We start from the raw sequence: 16,846 nt of genomic DNA on the forward strand, positions 1-16,846 counted from the left end.
GTTTAGAGGCCATCATCCAAATCTTTTATCTGCATCAAGATCCACACAGTGATACCTGACCATCACACTGATGTTTAGACTGGAGTTCAATCCTGGGATTATCAGACAAAACTGAGTCAGACTCCTGACTGCTGAGTCAAGGAACATTCTTCTTTTTTCTTGTGTCGCTGTAACATCAACTATATTTGAAATTCCTTCAGGATTTGCTGCCTACCATTGAGGAGCACATGTCATCTAGATTTGGATAACCCTTACATACTGTTCATATTCTAACTCATAATTAGTCTCTACACCAAGTCATATCATAAATTCTCCATTAGTCATTAATAAGTGTTTGATTCATCTTATGGAAAAAAAGACTATTTCATGGTCCAGTAGAACATTTTATAGAATATGATAAATACAATAACATTTTCAAATGTAAAAAAAAAAGAGATCAAGTTAAAACTGTGCAGTGAGTTCAAGAAATAAACTAGAAGTTGTAGAAAAATGGTAGAGAATTACAAAACAATGCACTTTTTTTTGGTGTCATCCAAATATTTAGTAGTATTACTAAACTATACAAGCTCATGTACATGTTAAACTAATGAATTCAGTAATAAATATTGTGTAGATGAAGAGTTATGATCTGATCATGAGGAGTATTACTCCGTGAAAACTGTCTCTTGTGTCTCTGGAGGAACTTTGCAAGTCTAAGAAAATAACCCTGATGATGTCATCTGGCTTACTGTTAGAATATTGTAGCAGTCATATTCTTTTTTACAGAAAGCCTTTGTTATGAACTGGCAGTGTGAAGAACATGGGTGTTAACTGATGAGCTGCATCATGGGAAATAGCTCCAGCATGTTTGGACCTTGACCCAATCACAGATCCTTTCATGTTAAAGCCAGGATTTGTCAGCCTGTACTTGTTGAGTCCTTCAACTTTATGGGCCGTGATACTGTGGAGACCTTCAAAATAAAAGTCCACACAGAGTCCACACCAACAACTAATTAGTTCCCCTAATTAATGTCCCCTAAATATTAGATTAAAGAAATCCTGCTTATGAAGAGGCAAATAAACAGCACTTAACACATCTTCTCAAAACCCCAATAACAGTGAGACAGATGTTAAAGCTTTTATAAACTGTTGAGGAAATCAGCCAGTAGAGCTTCACACATGACCTCCGTGTGTTTTTTCCTCCAGTCCACCATGATAGCAGGCGGCAGCAGTCTACCGACGGAGAATCAGCTTCATGACCTGAGCCTGGACCCCTACAGCCGCCACATCTACTGGACCTGTGAGACCACCAACACCATCAACGTCCAGAGGATGGACGGACAGACAGTGGGAGTGGTCCTGAAGGACGACACAGACAAGCCACGGGCATCGTGGTCAACGCAGAGAAAGGGGTGAGCTGCAGCTGATTCTAGGCTGTGCTCTCTGTGATGGAAATGCATACACCCTTAGCAAAAAGTAGTGTACTACGAGTATACTTATTTTATACTAAAACTGAGGCAGTATACTTGAAGTTTACTTTTTATATACTATATTTTATATACTTAAGAATAGTATAGTGAAGTATACTTGGCTTATACTGAAAAGTATAAAGAAAAGTCTAAGACTAAGTACATTAATACTAAGACTTAGACTTATACTTTAATACTAAAGCTTATACTTGTACTTTAGTATGCTTTTTACTTCTTTCTGCCACAAAGTACTAATACTTAGTATATCTTGATCCAAGTACAGAATAAGGTCAAGTCATTGACTCGTGCTTACATTTAATTTAGCAGAATAAAAATATTTTGTTATAAACTTATATAGTTTAGAACTAGTACAATGGCACTATACAGAAGAGTGTACTTGTGCTATACTTTAAGTATACTTCAATAAACTAAAATGTGGACTAAAAGTATATACTAGTACACTAGTAGTATATAGATAGTATACTTTTATAAACTTAAAATGTTCCAATTTAGTCCGAAGAGGTATTAAATTAGTATACTTTCTAGTACACTACAAGTACATGGTCCGTAGTATACTTGCTATACTTATACTTACACTCAGGCATACTTAATAAAATAAACTTCAAGTATACTACTTTTTGCTAAGGGTACTCACACACACATTTACTCACTTACTTTGAGCTTGGTCTGAGACATTATATAGGTTTTCTCTGTCCACCATGGTGTAATGTGACAGCCAGATTAACGTGTGAGTTTGTGTGTGTATGTGTGTGTTTGTGGTGTGTGTGTGTGTGTCTGTGTGTCTGTGTGTCTGTGTCTCTGTGTCTCTGTGTCTCTGTGTCTCTGTGTCCCTCCTTTCAGGTACATGTATTTCACCACAGTGCAGGAGCGCTCAGCTAAGATAGAAGGAGCCAGTCTGGACGGGACAGAGAGAGAGTCTCTGTTCACCACTAGTCTCATCAGACCTGTAGCTCTGGCTCTGGACAATAAACTGGGAAAACTGTTCTGGGTGGACGCAGACCTCAAACGCATCGAAAGCAGCGACCTGACAGGTGAGTCACTGAAACACACATGCATCAATATTTACTGAGCCACATTAGCAGACATCACAACTCTACAGGAAGTTCCCAGAGTCTCCCACAAATGACATACTATATCCTGGAATCCCTTCTGTGACAACGTTAACTTCTCTAAACTGCACACATCATAAGATTTAGATTTACATTAGATTGACGATCATCACATTATGTTGATTTAGATTATATTACCCACTGTGGAGATGATGCACTCAAACTATAAGAAGAAGAAGCATTTTATATCAGTAAAAAGTGCAATGCATCATAATATTAAGCACAGACTTGTTTATCTATTTTGATAAATATGTGGAATAATAATTCAAATATAAAGCAGAGCAGGATTTATTTTTTTAATGGCAATCTAAAGTTAATAGTGTGTACAACTTCATGTACAGATACTGTGCTCTGGTAGCAGACCTTAACATCTTCTATAATAAATGATTTCCAAACTAATGATGTAGTTTTTTGCTGTGATGATCACAGAGTGTAAGTGTAGTAACATGGTGCAGACTGTCTCTCCAGCCGTGCACACACACTGCACACTATCATCAGATTGAGATGCAGGTATGAGTGGAATCAAGAAAAACTCCACTCACACAGCTTATTTATAGCCACACGCAGCCACATTGAAAACATGACCAAAAACAGACATTTGACTGAAGCTGCTCCACACATTCAAATGATTTGTTGAACTGAGACCAAAGAACACAGACAGAGACTGATAGCGGGAGGACTGCTCAGCTGCAACGCTTCTTTCTTTGGGTTAATGAAGGTGACAGCCATTTCTCACACGTTGATGAGCTGCAGGAGACAAAGCTGTTAGGTGAAGTTTTATCTGCTGAGAAGTAGAGTGCATAAAAAAAAGTGTCCATAAAAAACACATCCATAAATAAGAACAAAATACATAAACAATACAAAAAAACGTTGATGTTAAAAATTTCCAGTAATAATTGCATGACTATCTATTAATGGAACTGTTGTAAAGACAAGAAAAGAAAAAGAAGAAATAATAATGAGTTAGGATAAAAATGCAAAATGAAGTATACACAAATAAAGTAAAAGGTAATATAAGATTAATAAAACATAATACTAAAGAAATTACAAATGAAATAAAATGGGTAAAACCAAAAATGTGAGAAGGGGACATTTTTTCTCATTTTCTATCTATGGTACAACCAGTGAAAAACACAATGTCTGATATGCATTCTTGATTTTTAAACAACTGAAAAAAGAAGCATTTTTGTGTGATGTGTTGCCTGATCCAGCAGCTAATCTCTCCATCGTGTTGTGTAACAGAACATTTGGATCACTTCTAACATTATCACTCCCTATTTACTTTACAGTGCAGCATGTTTAGTGTTTGAATTGTGTGTACATATATGCAATACATCATGCTCTTAAAGATGGAATGTACACTACATGCTGCAATCCCACAATGCAATGCACCACATTTTACAGATTCTAAATAACTACTGTGTGTGTCTATTACTGTAAGTGATGACACACAGTGGTTTTGATTAGTAAGCTTCCAAATCTCAATTTACTGCTCACCACTGACTGACTGCAGTTTAGACTTGACTTTAATTGTTATTTTCCCAAAATAAGGGAGGTCACCAAACAGTGGCAGTGACTCAGTTACACGTCAGTCTGTTTATATGTAGTAGGTCTAAACAGACTGGAGTCTGTTAGCTGGAGTCAGTATGAAGATGTCAAAGAGGATCATTACAGATTCTGTCCACTAGAGAGCAGTGACACATTTATATTTATACTGTAAAATGTTCTATTTAATACATATCTTCACATAGTTTTCATAGAAGTAAATGAAAAGGATCATTATCAAAAATATGAGTTCATTCAAATAAATGAATACTAGCCAATATATCAATATTGTGCTTTCTGCTTTCTCTCACCAGGAGCCAATCGCATCGTCCTCCAGGACTCCAACATCCTGCAGCCCATGGGGCTGACAGTTCTGGGGGATCACCTGTACTGGATCGACCGGCAGCAGCAGATGATAGAGAGGGTGGACAAACTGACCGGAGACGGACGGACACGCATACAGGGCGCATATCATACCTGACCTCCATCCATGCTGTGGAGGAGATGGACCCTCAGGAGTTTGGTATGAGGATCTGTCTCTCTACTGTTAATATTACAGTAAGATAGACTTCAGAAAGTACTTTGTTTCAGTATCAGTCATCTCTTCATGGTTCTCTCTGTCTCTGCTTCTCTCCAGCATCTCACCCCTGTTCACGTGACAACGGAGGGTGTTCTCACATCTGCATCGCTAAGGGCGACGGCACACCTCGATGCTCCTGTCCCATGCACCTGGTGCTACTGCAGGACCTGCTGCACTGTGGAGGTGAGCATCAAACCACTCTTACAGGAAGACTTACACCCTGAAGGCTTCTCAAATTCTTCTCATCTCACCTACCACACTCACCTACCATATGTCTCCTCTTCTCTCTCTCTCTCTCTCTCTCTCTCTCTTCTCTCTCTCTCTTCTCTCTCTCCTCTCTCTCTCTCTCTCTCTCTCTCTCTCTCTCTCTCTCTCTCTCTCTCTCTCTCTCTCTCTCTCCTCTCTCCCTCTCTCTGTCTCTCTCTGTCTCTCTCTCTCAGAGCCTCCCACCTGCTCCACAGAGCAGTTCACCTGCTCCACAGGTGAGATCGACTGCATTCCCATGGCGTGGCGTTGTGACGGCTTTCCCGAATGTGACGACAGCAGCGATGAGGAGAACTGCCCCCGTCTGCTTGGCCTACCAGTTCCAGTGTGATAAAGGAGGCTGCATCGATGCTCAGAGGCGCTGCAACGGAGAGCCTGACTGCGCCGATCACTCTGATGAGCAGGACTGTGAAAGTAGGTTCTGTTAACAGCTACAGCTCTGTGACCAGTATATGGATATGCCGTTCAAATCAGCTTCCATTTACCATATTATCATAATGGATCATTGTTGACCAAAGCTGCTAATGGCTTACGTTTCTGTTATTAATAATAGTGTAATAGTGTCATCTCTAGGTTATAACTCACAGATGAACTCTGCTGCTCCAAATCATGATCCTACTCAGTGTCACATATAAAAATGAGAGCACAGAATCTGCTTTACACTGAGCCTCTTTTTAAAGTAAATACTTCTACAGGGTACATACTGTATGTGCTTAACTATTGTTTTATTCAGGGTTGCCCTAGTTTGTTAACCAGGATGAGTTCAGTTAACAAAAGCCCTATGAAGGAAAACTACAGCAGGGGAAGTTCTAATAGATAACACTAACCTAAAAGCACAACAGCCTGTTTAGTTAGCAGCTTGTGTCATATATAAGCTTACAGTTAAGACTGTGTTGTTAGTGGAGCAGATTTCAATCCATCAGGTCAACTAAGAAGCTTCCACCCAACGTCCTTGCCGATCTTTAACAAGTCTTAAAATGTTTTAAATTTAGTTTTAAATATGGAATGAAAATGTATTAAACTGTGTGGAGGTTGTAGGAGTTAAGGTATTAAATTAGATCTGGGTTGGAGCAGGAGTGAATGAGCCTGATTATATTCATTCAGTTTGTTATTTATCATTATGATCATTATGCTGTCATTATTTTACAACCAATCAACTTATCATTACTATTGAAACTGTGCCAAATGTGCCTCTGTCTCCTGTCCTCCTCAGACATCTGCCCTCCAAACCAGTTCCGCTGTGGTGACAACCAGTGTATCACCAAGAAACAGCAGTGTGACAACTACTCTGACTGTCCTGATGGATCAGACGAGCTGGCCTGTGGTAGAACGCTCAAAATCCACTCAGACATTAGCGCTCCACAGTACGGAGTTCCATCACGTCCACTAAACTTGTTCCTCCTCTCTGTCTTCTCCATGTGCAGAGTACGTGTCACCTCCCTCCAGTGGCATCCCCAACACGGGACCCAACACCATCGGGCCCGTCATCGCCATCATCCTGCTGGTGTTCGTGATCGGGGGCGCTTACTTCGTGTGCCAGCGTGTGGTGTGTCGACGCTACAAAGGCCCCAGCGGGACTTTCCCTCAGTACATCAGCGGTACGCCTCACGTGCCTCTCGATTTCATCGCCCGAGCAGCTCACACCCCGGCACCTTCCAGAGTACGAGCACACACACACACACACACACACACACACACAGACACACACACAGCTGCCTCCTTTACAGCAGGGTTTATATGTGAAGGTGTGTCAGTAACATGATGTGGTTTTGTGTGTTTGTGTGTGTGTGTGTGTGTGTGTGTGTGTGTGTGTGTGTGTGTGTGTGTGTGTGTGTGCGCGCTGCGCGCAGGTATCTCCTGTGGGAAGTCCATGATGAGTTCAGTCAGTCTGATGGGCAGCAGCAGCAGTGGAGCTCCTCTCTATGACAGGAACCATGTGACCGGAGCTTCATCCAGCAGCTCCTCATCAACCAAGGGAGCCTTCTACCCTCAGGTCTGTGCAAAACACACACACACATACATGCACACATACACGCATGCATACACACACACATATACATATACACAAACGCGCACACACACATACACACACATGTGCATACACGCACACACACGCACACACACATACATACACACACACACATGCATGCATGCATTCACACACAATCGCACACACATGCACAAGTATACACATGCACACACATGCATACACACATACATACACACACAGACGCACGCATACACACACATATACATATATACAAACACATACACACAAACGCGCGCATACACACACACACACACACACAAGTATACACATTACACACACACGAACACACACACACGACCACACACACACACACACACACACACACACAGGTCCCTCTCCACAGTCACATGACACATGGATATTTTCTGTCTGCAGATCCTGAACCCCTCCTCCGTCCCCAGCTACTGATCGCTCCCTCTACAACACAGAGATCTTCTACTCCTCTAACAGTCCATCCACCACCAGATCATACAGGTAACACTCACTCACACACACACACACACAATCACACACACACACACACTCACACTCATACTAAAGCCTGACTCTTTACAAATGAAGTTAACACATGTGACACCAGCACATTATGAGAGTATGATTGGTTTACTGTTTACTCCTCCTCCTCCGTCTTTAACCTCACTGGTTGGTCAGTCATCACAAACTTGGTTCAGACCAACACACTAATTCAAGGGGACATCCCAAAATTTACAGACAGCAAATTAGTCTGGCTGAATTCAGTGGAAATGTGTCTAAAATGGTGCAGCCATAAAAACATCCAGCTTTAATGAGCAGAATATATGACTGTGTGTGACAGAGCTCAGTGAGATGATTCAATAACCTTAAAGAGAAAGTAAAGGAGTAAATTATAATGGCTTCAACTGAATCTTCCCCTTCTGCTTGTAAGTAAGTTTTATTAGCAGGAGAAAATATTATAAAATATGAATCCATCAGAGAAGCTCTGCACTGTGACAGATATAAAGAGAAACACTTTGATATGAGGTTAGATGTTAAAATCCATCTTTCTAAACAATAGTGCTCCATGACTAATATGACAGGTGGTCATGTGACAGTCACAGAGATATTAGAGGAGAGAATATTATAGTCTACAGTAGCTGATGTTACACTGTCAGCTGGTGTTACACTGTCAGCTGGTGTTACACTGTCAGCTGGTGTTACACTGTCAGCTGTAACACAACATGATGCTGCACAAAGTGCTGATCCAGCAACAACTACTGCTAACATCACTGCATTGAGTAAACTGGCAGTGATGATGATGGTGATGATAATAGTGATGATGATGATGATGATGATAAACAGAACACAAATTTTGCATGAAGTAAGTTTTAGTTATATGTTTGATTTGAGTTCATATTTCAGATATTTATCAGATGAATTAATTCATGATTCATGAGTCAAACAAGTATTTTCACATTGTGGACAAAGACAGACTTGAACATGTGACTTTTTCATATGTTTGAGTTTTTAGGACGGTATCATTTAGTGAAGATAGGGAGAAAGAAAACATTTACAGTCAATTATTAAAGACATCACTGTATGAATAAAGACATAGGACAGGAAAAGGTAACTTATAATAAAAACTTGATGACCAATAACTAACCCAGTAATATAAAGCATGGGATGAAGGATGAACTATTATGTTATAATAATCATGACTGTCAGAGACACAACAACAACAATAATATTACTAGTAATAATAATACTACTACTACTAGTAATAATACTACTAGCTATAATAATGTGTTATTCCAGTAGTAAAGATGAAATATAGTAACCATGTCTCCTCCCTGTCAGGCCCTACCATCCAGTCCGTGGTGCCGCCCCCCCCCACCACGCCCTGCAGCACCGACGTGTGCGACAGCGACTACACCCCCCCACCACCCGGTGGCCGGGCTGGCGTCGTCAGCCGGCCGCTGGAAGGCCGCGAGCCACGGCGGCCACGGCAAACACAACAAGTACTACATGGACCTGAACTCAGACTCCGACCCTTACCCCCCGCCCCCCACTCCCCGATCCCAGTACCTGTCAGCCGAGGAGAGCTGCCCCCCGTCCCCCTTCCACCGAGCGCTCCTACTTCCACCTGTGCCCCCCTCCCCCGTCGCCCTGCACCGACTCCTCATGACCCTCCAAAACGAGCCCAGGGAGCCCCTCCCCCTCCCTGTGAGGAAGGAAGAGAACCACAAGAGACCCCCCCCTCCTGCTCCGGTCCAGTCCTACTTTACCGAGGAGAGAACTCATCATGTGACCAGCTCGCTCCTGCTGCTCCAGTGCTTTGCTTTAAGCTCGTTTCATCATTCCAGTCATCCTGAAGCTTCTCAGGTTGACCATCAACTGATCAGTCAGCTGTGCTCTGTCCCTCTCTGTGTGTTCCTGCTCTCTCTCTGCAGCTGTGACGCCATCGCTGCCTCTCCGCCTCTCTGCAGGACACACAGACGAGATGATAACACTATTGGAGCTTTTCCACTATACAGTTCTAGCACGGCTCGGCTCTGCTCCACTCTGTTTTTTTTATGCGTTTCCACTAGGGATAGTACCTGGTACTTGGTACTTTCTTTAGTACCTGCTCTGCTGAGGTTCCAAGCGAGCCGAACCGATACTAAAATGTGACATAATCACTCTGCCGGCCACTGATTGGTCAAAAGAGTCATGAGCCGTCCCATACAAGAATCAAACCAGGTATTTTTAAATACTGGCTACAATAGTTATAATGAGTTTCACATGAGTTAACATTGCTCCTATACGCAAAACTACTACTCTCTCTCTTTGTGTGTGACAGAAAGCCACATACAGCAGCAAGTACACCGTCACCTCCATGTCCTCCATTGTTTATGTGTTTGTGACGCGTTTAAAACAAAGTCGCAGCAGTTGAACGTAGCGTTGCTATGATGACCCCGCCCACGTTGAGGAGGTACTATAGTAATGGAGAACAATGTTTCTGGTACCAAACCAAGGCAAGCCGAGTAGTGTTAGAACTGCGTAATGGAAAAGTGCCACATAGCAACAAAAAAAAGAAAAGAAAAAAAAAAAGATTTCCATTCCATCAGTAAGAGAAAGCTTCCTCTGCTGGGGAACTTTTTATTTTAATATCAAGACTTCCATCAGCGTATAAATATGAGCTGAACTCCTCACTCACTCTCAGCGCTCCTGCCTCCTCTAAAAAGCCTCTAAACGCAGGAGTCCATTTATTAAGACTGAATCCAAGGCATGGACCACCACCTCACTCTATCCCCACCCCCCTCCTCTTCCTCTTCTCCAGCCTGGCATCACTCGTCCCCTTCCTTCCTTCCTTCCTTCCTTCCTTCCTTCCTTCCTTTCTTCCTCACAGCGTCCGTGTTGGCAGACCAGCGGCAGGACTGTATATAGTGTTAAAATAATATGAACAAAAAATAAAAATCACAGAAGAATTATTTTACTATTTTATTCACGCTGGCTGATCCACCGCTCCACAGACAAAGAAAAAAAAAAAAGAAAAAGGACAAATAGATGAGATAATGTATGAGTGAGTGATGGATGGATGAGTGTGTGAATGAGTGGATGTGAACATTTGATAAAATTGTAGATGATGACTGAATGAATGTGTAGGATTATGGATGGATGGATGGATGGATGGAGTAGGGCCAAGATCAAAGTGTGAAAACTTTTGTACATTGTTTTTTTTTTTTTTTTTTTTGAAATTGTGTCCCTCACATTTCAAATTGGGAATTCTTTCTAGTTGAACTCGGGGCCTTTTTGTTTCTTTTTGTTTAAACTGTGTGGACACAAAGACGCCTCCACCAGCTGTCCATCTCTGTCCCTGTGAGCTCACCCGCCTTGACAACGACAAAACCAAAATGAATATCATGGTGTAAAGCTATTGTACAGAAGTGTAATGAAGTCAGTGATGGAGTTGTGAGAAGTGAAGGCTTCTCGTTGTGAACCTGAACCTCTTCTTCCACCTTTTTTTTTTTCCTTTTTACTCTTGTCATCCGTTTACCAAAAGTATGTTTGCTGCTATTGTGTACATACTCTACCAGTTATTATGACTTATAAACGAACACCCAAAACATCCACAAATTTACCACTCTCATACTGGCAGTAGATCATGAAGCTATTTTACAGTTAATAACAAAATTATTCTTATAGCAACTTTTGTTTATGTGTATTTTCTGTTTGTGCGTAGATCATTTTATGTATGTTTTTAATGTCGGCCGCCATGTTTAGTTTGAAGGAGTCTTTTTTTTTTTTTTTTTTTTTTGGGAAATAGACAAGTGAAAAGCTGAAAGAGTTCCAGCTGAGACATTTTAACCACAAATCTACTGAAGGCCTCAGTGTGCTTCACATGAATCTCTCTCCTTTACATTATATAAAAGCGGCACATTTTCCAACAGTCTCTGTAGCACTTGAATGCGACACATTTGTGAAAAGTGACATTAAAAAATAAAAAAGGCCTCTCAGACGCTGTTAGATGGATGGTTTGAAGCACACTGAGGCCTTTATAGCAGAGCAGTGAACATGACTAGTGAACCCTGATGTCACTGCTGCAGGAACCTCACTACTGTAACACCAAAGTCTGTCTGAACATATGCCCAGATGTGTTTTAAGATTTATTACAGAAAATCCCCAGTGTATGAATCCTAATGATTAGAGAGAGATTCTATATATTTGATTTGAACATGCTGCCCTCTTATATTCAAACAAATCCATCCAAATGCAGCAGCCTGTGTTTGTCACTGTGCTTCTATGAATTATGGATGATCATCAGAGACAGGAAGTGAAACCTGGATTTCGATTTCAAGCGTCTGATGGTAGCCAAGATGAGTGAAATAGATCTCTCCTCGTCCACAACAGTTCATTCTGTTTTTTGAATGTAATGAACATGATGATGTTTTGTTTAAATGTATAGAGGATACATGTATTCAATGTTCACTTGAAACAGACAAAGACCTCCAAAACTTATTGACAGTGTAGTATGACAAAAATAGTAGATTTCAGTATGAGGTAGTTTCAGGTTAGGTCTGCTCACAGAAAGATTCCATTATAAATTTCATCTTTCTCAGCTCAGCATTCAGACCTTTTTATCTTATCTGGAGACAAACTGTTTTCAGTGTCAGTTGAGCACTTAATAAATATGTAACATTATCAACAGAAGACACATGCAACCAAAAATGGGAGGATGTCTCATGCACTTGGAAAACGAATATTCCCTAGTTCAAAATAACCTGTTGCAAGAGCCAGTCTATAGTCAGGATACTTTATGCCAGGAAATATTTGAGTGTTTTTGAAGAAAAAGAGAAATGTTTTAGCTTTCAGCCGGGCTGTCAAGATAAAGCTGTTATAAATCTTCATTTAGTTTTTCTCAACAACAGGTTTTTTTTTTCTTTCCCAGCAGTTGTTTCAGGGTCAGAGAGTTCTACTAAAGACGGTTATGTCATCCACTAGAACAAAAGAGAAGCTTGGTCCTCTAAGCTTCACTATATTACAGTAGTGCGTTAGGCCCAAACACACTGTTAAAGGTGTGGAACTATTGGAACCTGCAGTAAAGCAGCTGCTGTTACCTGGTTCATTCTTCTCCTGCCAGCTGTGTGTGCTGGCTGGCTGGAGAAGGATGTGCAGGTTAACAGAGCTGCAGTGAGGTCTAATGGATCAGTGGGAACTCTCAGCAACACAACTCATTTCTACAAAGGGCTGTAGGCCCAGCCTCAAACCACTGTGTCAGTAAAACTCCTTAAAACAAACCCTGTATTTGTTGTCTCAGCTAAAAATGCTTCGTGTAATTTACACTTGTGACATTTTTGTATCAAAAGCATTTTTATATAATAAAGGTTCTATTTTAAGGAATTATTCTGTGTTTGTGTCCGCTTTGTTTTCCATGAATGAACTGAGCTAAAGTCACCTGCAGCTTGTTTCCCACTGGGAGTTTTTTTCTTGTCGTAGCAGGAAAAACACAGGTGGAACTAATGACAATGATGGCTCTGTTACATTAGTCATACCAGTTAGTCCTGTCACCAAACCAGCAGACACATCATCATCATCATCATCATGCTGCTGTATGTGTGTAGTCTCACCTAGGGCTGGGCCATATAGACAAATCAAGTATCACAATATTTTTAACCAAATACCTCGATATCAATATTGCAACGATGTAATCTAATGTAGAGATGACTGTTGATGCTTTCACAAAATATTTACATTGACATTTTTGATAAATAATCATTTGTAATTTGGATATAACGACAAAGTGGGTAAAAGGTAAATAACAGAACATCTGAACAGAAAATTACATAGTTTACTGTAATGTCGCCTTAAAACCAGGAAAAGAAACACTGATGACATATCACAATATAATGATATACAAAATCTAAGATGATATCTAGTCTCATATCACGATATTGATATAATATCGATATATTCCCCAGCCCTAGTGTCACCTTTCTGACTAAAATGAAGCTTATTATCATAAATCAGACGTATTATCAAAATGAATGATGTAGAAGTATGGAGTGCTTTTTTAAAAAATGAGTCTAAATTTTAACAAATTTGGCCAAATTCATGTCAGAACAAGATTGTTAACATGAAAAATCAAACATGTCAAGTTTGAAAATGTGACTGGTACACAGTTACTTCTAGGTCAGATGAGACAGAATTTACACAAAGATAATTCATACTCATATCTTTTTACAGTGACATCATTAATTTGGCATGGCCCTCAGTTATTGTGTTACTGATATCAGATTACACAGTGTTTGTTTTAGAGTGACATCTTATCTGAGAACTTGTAGGACATAGTCAACAAGCTGAGGGTTGCAAACTCCAGACAGATAACTGGGCTTTCTGCTCTGGTACATAAGGGCATTTCTCTTACATAAGCAATAGACTATACACAAAGAAATATTTATGTACAAAACGCGGGCTCGTCCGGGATTTGAACCCGGGACCTCTCGCACCCAAAGCGAGAATCATACCCCTAGACCAACGAGCCACTATAGACAATATCTGATCTGAAAGGTATTTAACCTTGTTTATACAGGCGTGTGTTGTATCAATTATGATGTGAGGTTGACATCTACTGGTAAATCGAAGTAATTGCACTATATTAGATTTTAGCGGAATTCCAGCCTTTTACCAACAGATACTCACAGACTGTTTTGACGCAGAAGAGAACAGTCATGCTCGATCACTTCCATTCTGTATGCTTGTTATGCTACTTATTTCATATCTCTTGACTTTGTACTGAAGGTCTTTGTTAGTCTTTGGTGCAATTTCTAAGCAAAACTACTGTAACTATAATATAACCACAGTCCTTTAAGGTAGCTGTAATTAAACCACTTCTTAAAAAGCCTACTCTTGATTCAGAGGTTCTAGCCAACTATAGGCCAATATCGAACCTTCACTTTCTCTCTAAGATCCTTGAGAAAGCAGTTGCTAATCAGCTGTGTAACTTTCTACATAGTAACAGTTTATTTGAGGATTTTCAGTCTGGATTCAGAGCTCATCATAGCACAGAGACTGCACTGGTGAAAGTTACAAATGACCTTTTAACCTCATCAGACAATGGACTTCTCTCTGTCCTTGTTCTGTTAGATCTTAGTGCTGCCTTTGACACACACATTGATCATCAAGTCCTGTTGCAGAGACTTGAACATTTAACTGGTATTAAAGGAACAGCATTAAACAGCATTAAAATGGTTTAAATCATATTTATCTGATAGATTTCAGTTTGTAAATGTTAATGATAAATCCTCCATGCAAACAAAAGTTAGACATGGTGTTCCTCAAGGTTCAGTGCTTGGACCAATACTATTCTCCTTATATATGCTTCCTTTAGGAAATATTATCCGGAATCACTCAATAAATTTTCATTGTTATGCAGATGATACTCGATAATATCTATCAATAAAGCCAAATGAAATTAACCAATTAACAAAACTACAAACATGTATTAAGGACATAAAGGCCTGGATGACATGCAACTTCCTGTTATTAAACTCAGAAAAAACTGAAGTTATTGTGCTTTCCTTTTTGATAAAGCTTATAGTTAGGGCTCTTAGAGCTCTTAGTTTATGCTGCTATAGGCTTAGACTGCTGGGGGACTCCCATGATGCACTGAGCTCCTCTCTCCTCCTCCCTCTCTCTCTCTATCCATCCATCTATATCCATTAACATTCATGTACTATTAATGCATTCAATAACCTAAACTTCTTCCCCAGAGTTGTCTGTGCTTTCTGGTCTCACAGGTAATCTGGGCCTGTAGACGTCTGGATGACAGACTACAGTCCCGGACCTTCTAGCTTCATTGCTGATTTTCATTGTGCCTCTCTCCTCTATCCTTCCTGTATCTCCTCTCAACCCCAATTGGTCGAGGCAGATGGCCGCAAACTCTGAGTCTGGTTCTGTCTGAGGTTTCTTCCTGTTAAAAGGGAGTTTTTTCTTGCCACTGTTGCTCATGTGGGAATGTTGGGTCTCTTTAAAGTTAAAACCTGAAGAGTTCGGTTTAGAACCTGCTCTATGTGTAAAGTACCTTGAGATAACTTTGTTGTGATTTGGCACTATACAAATGAAGATTGATTGATTGATTGATTGATGATAATCTAATATAAGCAACATATCAGTCAGTGCAGCAGTGTGGCTCATTGGATCCTCCATCACTTTCATTGTAAGTGTATTATGAAGGGATCTTCTAATGGTCAGTATGAACAGGAGGAATCATTACAGCAAGAAAAACAGCTTCACATGTTCATTTTGTCTTTTGACTGGTGTTTTAAGACCCACTTTGACTCTGACAAAAATTGTGAACCCACCCTTTAAACTGTAAGCAGATGCAACAGTGCTGTTTAGTTAAATAACTTGGTGCTGGTGTTATTTGTGTGACTTGAAATGTGTTTGATATTTGCATGAAATACACTAACGGTCGGTGGAGGAATGAAAGGACTTTTGAGTTCACATTATACCTCTGAGATGAACTCCTGTTTTGCAGTAAATCTGAGACTCACATTATGCCTCACAATTTAAAAAAGATGCATCATCCAGTACTTAAGAATTACATTCATGCATATTTATGTGACTATACACTAATAAAAAACATACATATTATTTTAAATAGTTGAATGCATATTGTAGCATTGACTCTTCTTCAGATCTACTGCAGGCCTTGCCTTGATTGACAGTTGTCACAGCCTACCACAAGTCCTGTTTCCATTGGAGAATATGTTCACATTTGTATTAGTTATTGTGGTTCACTGTAGTTATTCCTGCTGTTCACACTGTCAGTGAAGATATCTTTGTAAAACTATTCCAATGAACAAAATACACAGTCCTCATAATGTCTAAACATGGATTTAAAGGTTGAAGCTATATGAGGCTCAGCACTCTCAGTCATGACTCACAGTCATGAATCTATGTGTTTCTCCAGACAGTGTTTCCTTGCTGTGTTACAGTGGAAAGACAGGAACCCAAAGAGATACTAAAAACACAGCAGCTCTGAGCAATATCCACTGGATTTGACTGAGTCATACTATGTTCACCAGCTAGTCTCTAACTTTTTTAGTCTGCTGTTTCTTGTCTGTCAGCTGTTTGCTGGGCAGGTAGTGCACAGAGGGTTTATCATCAATTAGCAGAGCCTTGTTGAAGCTGTGTGAGGTACACTCCGGTCACAGAGGGAGAATAATACCAGCCAAAGACTGTGGAGTCCTCAAACAGAGCTGCCATTGTTCTGTGATGAGGTGTCCACACTCTGTTTTAGCATGGATGCCCACAGATGTTCATTTGATGAGAGAGGCCAACATTTAGGTTTTAAAATGTTTTTCAGGGAGATGGATGAAGTGAAAAGATACTC

At 40.3% G+C, this 16,846-nt stretch overlaps 1 protein-coding gene and 1 non-coding gene across 2 annotated transcripts in view; one reads left to right on the top strand and one right to left on the bottom strand.

Moving 5' to 3' along the window:
- lrp5 (low density lipoprotein receptor-related protein 5) overlaps positions 1–9,207 on the top strand; it is a 75,685-nt gene extending 66,478 nt beyond the window's left edge. The window contains 16 exon segments of the mRNA XM_053320008.1: positions 1,142–1,391; positions 2,310–2,500; positions 4,438–4,581; positions 4,584–4,646; positions 4,761–4,886; positions 5,144–5,265; positions 5,267–5,381; positions 6,181–6,291; positions 6,392–6,625; positions 6,815–6,960; positions 7,393–7,401; positions 7,403–7,491; positions 8,830–8,857; positions 8,859–8,906; positions 8,908–9,087; positions 9,089–9,207. Of these exon segments, the coding sequence (XP_053175983.1) occupies positions 1,142–1,391; positions 2,310–2,500; positions 4,438–4,581; positions 4,584–4,646; positions 4,761–4,886; positions 5,144–5,265; positions 5,267–5,381; positions 6,181–6,291; positions 6,392–6,625; positions 6,815–6,960; positions 7,393–7,401; positions 7,403–7,491; positions 8,830–8,857; positions 8,859–8,906; positions 8,908–9,087; positions 9,089–9,157 (1,925 nt within the window). The 3' untranslated portion in view covers positions 9,158–9,207.
- A 4,714-nt stretch (positions 9,208–13,921) lies between these two features.
- Positions 13,922–13,993, bottom strand: trnap-ugg (transfer RNA proline (anticodon UGG)). The gene has a single exon. It is a non-coding gene; the product is annotated as a tRNA-Pro (tRNA).
- Positions 13,994–16,846: the final 2,853 nt, after the last annotated feature.

This window comes from Scomber japonicus, chromosome 5 (assembly GCF_027409825.1).
Source record: "Scomber japonicus isolate fScoJap1 chromosome 5, fScoJap1.pri, whole genome shotgun sequence".
Taxonomy (NCBI): Eukaryota; Metazoa; Chordata; class Actinopteri; order Scombriformes; family Scombridae; genus Scomber; species Scomber japonicus.